General features: G+C 36.4%; 1 protein-coding gene across 1 annotated transcript in view; it reads left to right on the top strand.

Moving 5' to 3' along the window:
• Positions 1-9,748, top strand: part of LOC107591581 (condensin-2 complex subunit D3-like) — a 17,463-nt gene extending 7,715 nt beyond the window's left edge. Inside the window, exons 12-30 of the mRNA XM_016280773.1 lie at positions 1,237-1,489; positions 1,604-1,639; positions 1,728-1,847; positions 1,932-2,005; positions 2,398-2,531; positions 2,650-2,841; positions 3,063-3,160; positions 4,054-4,163; positions 4,245-4,352; positions 4,835-4,883; positions 5,314-5,510; positions 5,600-5,710; positions 5,919-6,089; positions 6,231-6,328; positions 6,528-6,595; positions 7,171-7,212; positions 8,781-8,843; positions 9,036-9,099; positions 9,279-9,748. Coding sequence (XP_016136259.1) covers positions 1,237-1,489; positions 1,604-1,639; positions 1,728-1,847; positions 1,932-2,005; positions 2,398-2,531; positions 2,650-2,841; positions 3,063-3,160; positions 4,054-4,163; positions 4,245-4,352; positions 4,835-4,883; positions 5,314-5,510; positions 5,600-5,710; positions 5,919-6,089; positions 6,231-6,328; positions 6,528-6,595; positions 7,171-7,212; positions 8,781-8,843; positions 9,036-9,099; positions 9,279-9,351 — 2,061 coding nt within the window. The 3' untranslated portion in view covers positions 9,352-9,748. The remainder of the gene's footprint in view (positions 1-1,236; positions 1,490-1,603; positions 1,640-1,727; positions 1,848-1,931; positions 2,006-2,397; positions 2,532-2,649; positions 2,842-3,062; positions 3,161-4,053; positions 4,164-4,244; positions 4,353-4,834; positions 4,884-5,313; positions 5,511-5,599; positions 5,711-5,918; positions 6,090-6,230; positions 6,329-6,527; positions 6,596-7,170; positions 7,213-8,780; positions 8,844-9,035; positions 9,100-9,278) is intronic.
• Positions 9,749-9,807: the final 59 nt, after the last annotated feature.

Here is a 9,807-nt window from a genome sequence, read left to right as displayed (position 1 = left end):
AATCAAGACTTTGTAAAAGAGCATAATAGGACCCCTTTAAGCACAACTTACCATATGCACAGATTATTTGATATTTTTCAATGCTCTTGTCTAGGGCTGGGCGATATAGCTAAAAAATGTATCAACGATATAATGTTTCATATCGTTCGGTATCAATAATTATTGAAATTTATTTTAATAAAGAGCATTAGAAAAAAATGTTTAAATTTAACCACTGTATTTTTAAATTAACCCAATTTATTGAGACAAACAACAAATATTTTTTGTTTTAACAGTCAAACACAATAAAAATTAAACAAATATCTAATTTCTAATGTTTTATATGCAGATTATATAGGTCTGAAGGAAACTTTTGTGTTGTCTCCCGAGGCCGCAGGAGGGCGCAATGAGCAAAATTATGCAGCACATTTAAATTGTCAACGCAAGGAAATAAATGTCTATAAAAAAACCTGCATTACGTCTAAATTAACTCATATAAATCAAATATAATTTCGTAAATTGCATAAACAATTATGAATAAAACAGCATCATGTATTTATGCATTGATTAATACAAAAAGCCGAATCGCCCATCACGCAGATTGCATTTAAAAACATAAGAGAAGCAGTGAAAAGGAAGAAACCTCCACAAATTCGCGACGTGTTTTCTAAAGGTTTAAACTGTTTTAACTTTGCATGGTTACATCTCTTGTGTGAGATGCGAGTGCAGCAGTCGTATTTGTCCGTCTAAAAATATGCTGAATATGCGTTCTGTATGAATAGCTTGGTTCCGGTTTTAACCTAATCAAGATCTTCTCCGCATTGAGCTTCTATATTTCTCTAATATTTTGAATGCATAACACACCAGCGGCGCATCTCATGGACTAGAGACTAACAAAACATTCAAATGCAACAACGTCACTTACATCATTATCACTGCATCTCGCGCGCCACTGTTGACGCTCCCTGATGCACTCCTAACATTCAAATGGAAATGTTTATTTTAAATTCGATTTAATATTCATTCATTATTCACAATCTCCTCATCGCAGGCAGGCACAGCACTCATTTCAGCATGTTTGTGTGTGTGCTGTCTGCATCACTCATAGCACGTGCCTATATCGTGCACTATATCGAACATTTTATAGATTTTCATATCGTTGTTGAAGGTGTACCGTCGATAAATATTGACACCATTTTATCGCCCAGGCCTACTCTTGTCTGTTCCTGATGGATAACAATAAAAACCTCTCTTCAGGTGGCATTCAGAATGTTTGCGCTTGATGTTGCCTTGGTCCTCCTGGAGCAGAGTGAGAGGGATGTGGACGACACAGTGGACCCTGAGCTGGCTGTGTTCCTTCCTCACAGGTTCCTGGTGCACAACATCATCTACAATCATCGTAATGATGTCTCCCCCACAGTCAGAGGTCACGCATTGCACTGCCTGGCACAGTGTCTGGAGCTGGGTTCCCAGAATGCCACAAAATGTGTTCATGAGCTCTTCTCCAACAGTAAGTATATTACTACAGTATGGTAACTGCACAGCTCTGTGTAAAATGTTCTATTATTTAGTTACAACAAACAATATGTTTGAATACTGAATAAGCTCATTCTTTTCTCTGCAGGTGCTCAGACTATGCTGGAGTCGGGCCGCTCTGAGCGTAAGATCATATTTTGGTATTTAAAATCAAATTAGGGCCGAGGCATTTTTATAGTCAGTGATGGTTCAGTTTGTGTTTTGTTTTTCAGAAACTCTAAAAAGAAGAGAGACTGTTCAGAAATCTGCTCTCACCTTCAGAACCATTGAGCTTACAAAACACAAGAGCATTACCACGACTCACAGGAGCGTCATGAATTCTTCTTTACAGAGTAAGTTCGACTCATAGAGGCCTTATTTAAATTTCAAATTTTGCATGACTATTTCTTAATGAATGTTTCTTTATTTACTTTTAGATGAGGAAACATTGACTCTATTTAAAAAACATGTCAGCGATCCAAAAATCAATGCTAGAAAAAGTGCACTGGAGGTATGAAATACATTCTACATTTTGAAGCATTTCACATTCAACTTATCGAGCGGTCAACTAGTTCATCTGAAGAGTTTTTTTAGTTTCTATATTTTTAACAGTGGTGCATTAATCAGTATGCTGATCATATACTATACTTTAGCTGTTAGATGATTTGTACAATATGATAAGACCCTTTGAAAAAAGTTACTTTAAAGCACTACTGTTGTACATTCAAATGTTGTTTTTGACCCATTTTTGTAGCTTAATTTCCATAAATGGTCTCTGTGGACTGGGGAGGGAACTTTTTTTTATTGCGTTGTTATTGTTAGAGTATGTGTGCATAGTAAACAGAATTATTTCAAAAGAGCATAACAAATCTGTGTTTTATAATATGGGCCCTATTAAAAGAGAAAGCGCTAGAGTGTCTGGACCATGTCGTCATTGCTCACATTAAGAGTCAAGGCAAATATCGGGATGACGACACCTCTCAGAAGCTGGCCTGGGACTTACTGGGTCTGATGTGTGAAAAGTGTCAAGACCTCAGGTCAGTTACACGTGTCCTATTCATCTGTGACTAGCAGTATGTGACATGTCCCCCCCCTTTTTTCTTTTTTGTCATTGTTATTATTTCTGTCCTCCCCCCACATCTCTCTCTTCTGTAGTCGGTATTTCAGCAAGACTTTCAGCGTGTGGGCTCCACAGCAGAAGTTCACTCCTGCCTTTGTGAACGGTTTGCTGTCTCACACCGACGGAGAGAGGGCCGCTGCTGCCTGGCTGCTGTTAGCTAAAATTGCCAGTTGCTCTCCTAAACTGAATTATGGCACCGTGTTGGATACCTGGGAGAATACTATCAGGTCAGAGAACAGAGCTAAGGAAGTGATATGTGAATTTTTGTTGTGAAATTCATTTATTTATTTTTTCTCAGTAAATGCACAAACAGTTATAGTATAAAGGAAAAACGTCAGAGAATATGAAGTTTTGATTGATGGGCAGTGTGTAAAAGTTGTCTGCTTGATTTTGTTCCAAAATATTTGTTTTATGATTTTTAGAATTATGTTCTTGTTTTAATGATCAGGTCACCAGTTGTTTCAGTTACAATGACCTGTCACATCTTGAGCGTTCTGGGAGACATTGCGTCTAATCTCAATGATGACACCAAGACCAGAATAGTAGGTAAGTGGTGCGTCAGGACTTCAGACTACAACTGAAATGGCTGCAAATGCATCAAAAAAAGTATTATTTGTGATTCTAATAAAAATGGTTCCCAACGGTGACAGGTGATGTGATTTCATCATAACTAATATGGTTAGGTGGCATTAATTTATTGCATCTTCAAGGAGCAAACAGTTTGGTCTTGTTAGGCAGTTCTTTTTAACCGGAATGTGTCTTGAGCTCACAAGTTATTGGTCCTACACACTCACTGAACCACGAGTCATTTATAGTCAGGTTGGATTCAGATGAACTGAAAACTGCTATTGTGACATTTGTACTTTAGATTGATGATGCACACTACTGTTCAAAACTTTGGGGTCAGTGAGATGTTTTTTTTTAAAGAAATCTCTTCTGCTCACCAAGCCTGCATTTATTTAATAAGAAATGCAGTAATATTGTAAAATATTATTACAATTTAAAATACCTTCTCTTTTAATGTATTGTAAAATTTAATTAATATATTCCAGTGATCGAAGCCAAATTTTCAGCATAATTACTCCAGTCTAATATGCCAATTTGCCGCTCAAGAAACATTTCTTATTATCAAAGTGCAACATAAATCATTTGTGACATTTAAAAATTCAACTTTTTATTGTCGTTATTGCATCCTTGCTAAATAAATAAATAAATATATATATATATATATTTATATTTATATTTATATTTCTTTCTTTCAAAAACATTCTTACTGACCTGAAACTTTTGTGCTATAGAATATGGTAGTCAGTCTAATTACCTGTTTGCATAAGACAGGTAATACAAAGCTTTTGCATTCACAATGCAACTTTGTTAGTAAATTAATAATGGTATTTTAATTCAAATACATTGCAAATGTGTACATTTTACCTGTGTAGATGATCTGATGGGCTGGTTGAAGACTTTCAGCCTGCCTTTGGAGGTAATCAGCTCCTGTGTGGATACTCTGGTCAGATTTTCAAGATCAGACAATACTCCGGACACATTGGTAAGATTATACCATTACCAAAAGTCTTAATATAATGTGTCATTTATGCTTTAATATTTTCTTTGTGTGTGGGGGTTTCAGAGGTTCCTGGATCGTTTCTGTGGAGAGCTGGTCTCTGTGTGTGAGAGTTATCTGTCTGGTGTCATTCTACAAGAGAAGGGAGCTGAGAACATCAATGAAGGCCTGCTGGTACAGACCAAGCTTTTATTAAAGTTGTCAATATTTATTTATTTATTTATTATTATTTTTTTTTTAGAGCCACGCCGCCTTACGATTAAATGCGCTGTTTTTTTGCTGCTCTGCTCTTTGCATATGAAATGAAAACATTACAAGTCTTTGTTGCTTAAAATTACTAAGTACTTATTTTGATTATTTGATTCTGATCATCCAAGAAGCGCCATTGAATTGTAAATGTGGGCCATCATATATTAATATTTTGAGGTTCTGTCATTTGATCAAGCTATTTTTGCAGTTTTGTTTTAATAAATAGTCTCTTCTATGATATCATTTTATTGATGATATTACCCTTTTAACATTATAGATAAAACTTGTATAAATTCTGATCTTTTGGCAAGCTACTCCTACACAAATCAAGATGGTTTTTAATTTACATTTTAAAATGGCAATGTTTTTTTTTTTTTCATTTTTTCAACCCATCCTCTTTATCTCAGGTGAAACATCTTTATACACTTGGTGCCGCTTCGCTCCATTGCCCTTTCAGTGTTCAATACTTTCTTTCTATATATTATAATATTTCTATATATATATATATATATAATATATTATATATTAAATGTATATAACTGCTAGATTTGTAGTTTATGAAACAAATGAATGATCAATTGTGAAACATTTAGAACATTGTTTTAAAAAAGGCCTTTTCCAAAGGCGATGTGAAAAAACTAAATGAATCACAGGCGAATGGTTCTTTTACATCAAGAGCAAAACTAAGATTGAACAAATTCTGAATCTGATTGAGTCCAGCTGAAGGGGAAACAGAGTAGAGGGGGCAACAGGAATGATACACCTTTTATCATCTGTTTACAGTTTGGAGGCAAATGGTTTAAAATATGCTGTAGATTCAGCAGAAGTTCAGGAAACACTGGTGTGTTACATGGACGTTGCTCTTACAGATTCCTCTCTTCTCCAGCCAGTTTTGTGGACTCTGAGCTGCCTCTGGACTCTGACAGCTCAGAGTTGCTTTCAGATACTTTTGACATCCTGTCGCTGAAAGAGATGAAACTGACAGCCATGAGCGGCCCAGCAGCAGGAGAGGAACCTCAGGAGGATGAGATGGCCATGGCTAAAGCTGTCTTACAGGTGGCCCAGAAAAAGCTGGTCTCACAGGTGAATGAACGTCCTGAAGGTATATTCTGAAGGCAGTCAAAAAACTATTGTCTGACCTTTGTTGAACTTGCCATCTGTTTTATGTGCAGGTCCAAAAGAGGAACTTTGTGGAGAATGTTATTCCTATCATCATCAGTCTGAAGAACATGCTGGAAGAGCAACACTCACCTGTCCTGAAACACCTTATGGCCTACCTACAGGTGATATAGACATTAATTTACTGAAATACACGCGCACAAAAGAGAAGCTGAGGAAATTGATCATTGATGTTATTTTATGAGTAATCTGTTATTCATACCCATCCCTATTAGAGTTAGTTTAACCATATGTATTTGAAACCGTTCATTTCTTTTTGCCTCTAAACAAACTTTTATTTATTCTGACACCTGGCTTTTGTCTGTGTTACAGGTGACCATGCAGGACTATCGTTCAGAAGTGAAGGAGCTGTTTGCTGCTGATGAGCAGTTGACTGCAGAGGTGGAGTATAACCTGAAATGGTTTGAAAAGGAAAAACAACAACAAGAACAACAGCAGATGGAGAATCAACTGGCCAACTTCACATTTTCACCCCAACGAAACGTAAGTCAAACATACACATACATCGGAAACTAGCAGATGTGACAACAAAGCCATGAAGCGTTACTGCTGGTTTTTGACCACCACTTTCTTTCCTCTGTTTCCCTCTCTTGCCCATTCTTTACTGTGGCTTCTCCTGCCCAGGCAACACATGTTGGGGGGCAGACAGGTTTTGCCTCCCCTCTAAACCCTCATGGTACTAAAGGTCCCGCACAAACCCCAAAATCTGCTGATGCTCTGAGGTAAAACTGAGCCACATCCCAGTACAACAGATAATTGTCTTTTCTTTTCTTTTTTTCCCTTTTTTTTCAAGTTTGACATCACCAGTATAATATCAGTGTAATAATGATATCATCAGTAATGTTATCTGTAAAGATAAGGCAAAATGTGATTTTTTTTTTTATGAAGTCATGCTGCATTTACAATTATTCTTTCTCTCAGGCGCCGCACTTATGCAGGCATGGTAACTCCGGTCAGGACCCATTCTTCCCCTACAGTCTTTTCAACAGGTAAACCCAATAACAGAACAATAAATACTGCTTATACAGAACAATAAAGGTCATTTATTTCTGATGTGATTTTTATAACATCTGTGATTGAAAAAATTAATTTCACCTCTTCAAAGGAATTTTAGATATATTTTATTATCTATAATATGTTTATATGTTATAATATAAACGTATTTATGTTTATATGTATATAATATAATATTCTCTATAATATGTTTTCCATATTCATATAAGACTCAGTTTCTCAATTAAATAAAAAGATAGATTTCACATTCTGTCTCTTAAAATTCAAATTGGTCTTTAAACAAAAAACAAATAATAATTGTTAATAATTAATAATAAATGATCAAAATTACAATTATGGTTACAAACTTTAGACAGACTAAAGTGTATTTTGCTTCAGTTCTGGGTGGCAAATGAAAACAAGAAAAAGCATTGGCAATAATAAAACAAAATGCACTGCTTTTTGTGTACTTTAATATAGAGCATCTATATTATCAGTTAAAAATCATTTTTAAGCGCGGCCTCTCTCTCTCTCTCTCTCTCTCTCTCTCTCTCTCTTTCTCCTCTGACAGGACGAGGAAAACAGGTTGGGAGAGCCATCAGTACTCCACAAGGTCAGATTCATTCATTTGGATGTCTCCCATAATTACAAATGTCCACCCTTAAGGGCGGTTCACGCACAACACATTTTTGCATTCCACTGTGCTGCTTTTCCATTGTTTTTCTGAGTAAATGTGCTAGACGGACGTGTAAGACTGTCACACTCACTTTTGCAGCATGACACCGCATTCTAAAAAAATGGTGCTTAAGTTAAAGGGGTCATATGATGCTGTTTTAAAGATCATTATTTTGTGTATTTCGTGTAACTGAATATGTTGACATGCTTTAATGTTCAAAAAACACATTCTTTTTCAAATACTGTACATTATTGTAGGTCCTCTATGCCCCGCCTGCTCTGATTGGCCTTCTGACCCAGTGCATTGTGATTGGCCGAACACCACAAGCACACGTCGGAAATGTAACGCCCCTTACCGTAATCGTGAGCTTCAGCTTTCAAAGTAAATATCAAGACGGATATCAAGTTAATAATGTGGTTAGTTTTACCATCAGTTCAAGCCCGAAAGGGCAACAGAGTCACGTGACAGACACAGTGATGATGCAGTACACAAGCCGCGGTTAAGACAGCTGACGTGCTATGATTTCTGACAGACAGTTCACTCTCTTGTGATGTGACCCTGTTCCCCTCACACACACACACACACTCTCTCTCTCTCTCACACACACACACACGACGCGTTACTCTGCGCTGCGCAAAACTCCGCATTTGAACAGTCAATAGCAAATACTTAAACTAATAACAAACATACTTACAGTCGCTGATTCAGAAGCGCCAGATTGTCATAGCAAAGTTGGAATTTACCTCTTTTTCCTTTGTGCACAGCCAGCCTTGTACTCTTCTAGGTTCAAAAAACTGTCGTCCATAAAATGTGTTGCACAAATTCGAACATCTGTGTTGTGCTGTTCTGTTGTAAATAAATCTTAACTAATGATTCCTAATTGCGTCTACTTCCGGAAGGCCAAATAAAGTGCTTTTGCTTTCGCACTGAAACACACAGCGTCTCCCTGACATGCTGCTTCAACACTACTGCTGTTCCTGAAACCAAGCCTTCTTTCTTTGCGTGAACATTTAGACCCCATTATGCTAATATTTCCACATAGTGATGTAGACATGTGGGGGCGTGTTAGAACGAGCCGTTTTAGGTAGGCGTGGTTGACTCTTAACTTTTATAAAGAATATCTCTTTGGATTTGAGACTTTAGTCTTTGCAACTTTACAGATCTTCTTTATGCACCAAGAGCTTGTAACACTCCAAAGAGAAAGGAAAACTTGAAATCGCATCATATGACCCCTTTAAAAGTAGTTCAACTTAAAAAATAAATAAATAAAACTCTAGACCTTTTCCCTCCACTGCCCTACATCACATGTTTTTAAATTCAGAAATGCATTGTGTGTGAATGGCTTTGATATATGACACCCCACTTGGATGTTATTTTTTTACATTATGGAAATGATTGTGCATGCTGTTGTCAATTTTACGGTTTTAAAAGAGCCTGTGCTGAAATGAGCTGGTATTGTTTTCATTTGAGAAATGCAAAGGAAATGCTTTTTTTGTTCTTTAAAGCGAGCATAAATGAAGTGACATTTGGAGAGCAAGTCAGTGCCATCTGCAATGAATCTAGAAGAGGTACGGTTTTCAAATGCTCTTCCATGTTTAAGTCTTAAGGTCAGGAATCTCATTTATGACACTATAACCCAAGTGTATCAGTAGTTCATAGCTGGTAACCTGCACATCTAAAGTGCTAAAACTGACTGGTCCATGCTATTCAGCGGCAGAAGTACTAAACGGAAGGTTGTGAATGTTAACATTTTTATCTAGTTATAGGTAGCAAAGTTGTGGATGAAGAAGAGAGTGTTCTACATCTAATGTCACCAGAACAACAGTAAGTTGATACATTTCCAGATGAGTTCAGATGAATTTATAATGTTTCATTTAATTTAATTGAACAAACATCAATAAGCAAAATATCTTCAAAAGATGAAGCATTATGGTTTATTGCTTAATATTAATAACTAATATATATATATATATATATTTTTTTTTTTTTCATCCACCCCTCAGAAAACCGGTGCCCAGGCAGTGGAATGTTGAATCTCCTCTTGTTCAAAAACTGAGAAGCAAAAAACGGTTCTAGTGAATGTTTCAGTTCACCATACCTTTAGAACAAGCCCTCTTTAATTCACACTTCTCTTGATAACTCTCTTTTTACTGTTTCATGTTGTCTTATTTGTTAAAAGCAATGTTATTAAATGCCATTGATACTTTGGATTGTATCGTGTGGACAATTATATGGCATGCATGTAAGAATATTTTTGTCTTTTGCTTTAATAACAGCAGCCTTTAAACTGACGATTTTAGAATATTCCAAAGAGCATCTTATGCATTTCAATAGCATCTGACATTTAGTACAAAAGAAATGTCGCAATGGTTGCGTTTCCTCTCAGTGCCACATTAGCGGTGACCGAAGCTTTTCAATAAATTGCAGATTTTTGTTTGACAAGCAGAAATGTATGCGACAAGTGTTTCAGATTGTTCTCGGTGTCACATGAATCATTTAGGATATATATGTATATGTGTGTGTGTATATATA

The sequence above is a fragment of the Sinocyclocheilus grahami genome, unplaced genomic scaffold (genome assembly GCF_001515645.1).
Source record: "Sinocyclocheilus grahami isolate Dianchi unplaced genomic scaffold, SAMN03320097.WGS_v1.1 scaffold143.1, whole genome shotgun sequence".
In the NCBI taxonomy this organism is placed as follows: domain Eukaryota; kingdom Metazoa; phylum Chordata; class Actinopteri; order Cypriniformes; family Cyprinidae; genus Sinocyclocheilus; species Sinocyclocheilus grahami.
The sequence above is the reverse complement of the archived record's forward strand: the minus strand, read 5'-3'. Positions and strand labels throughout refer to the sequence as shown.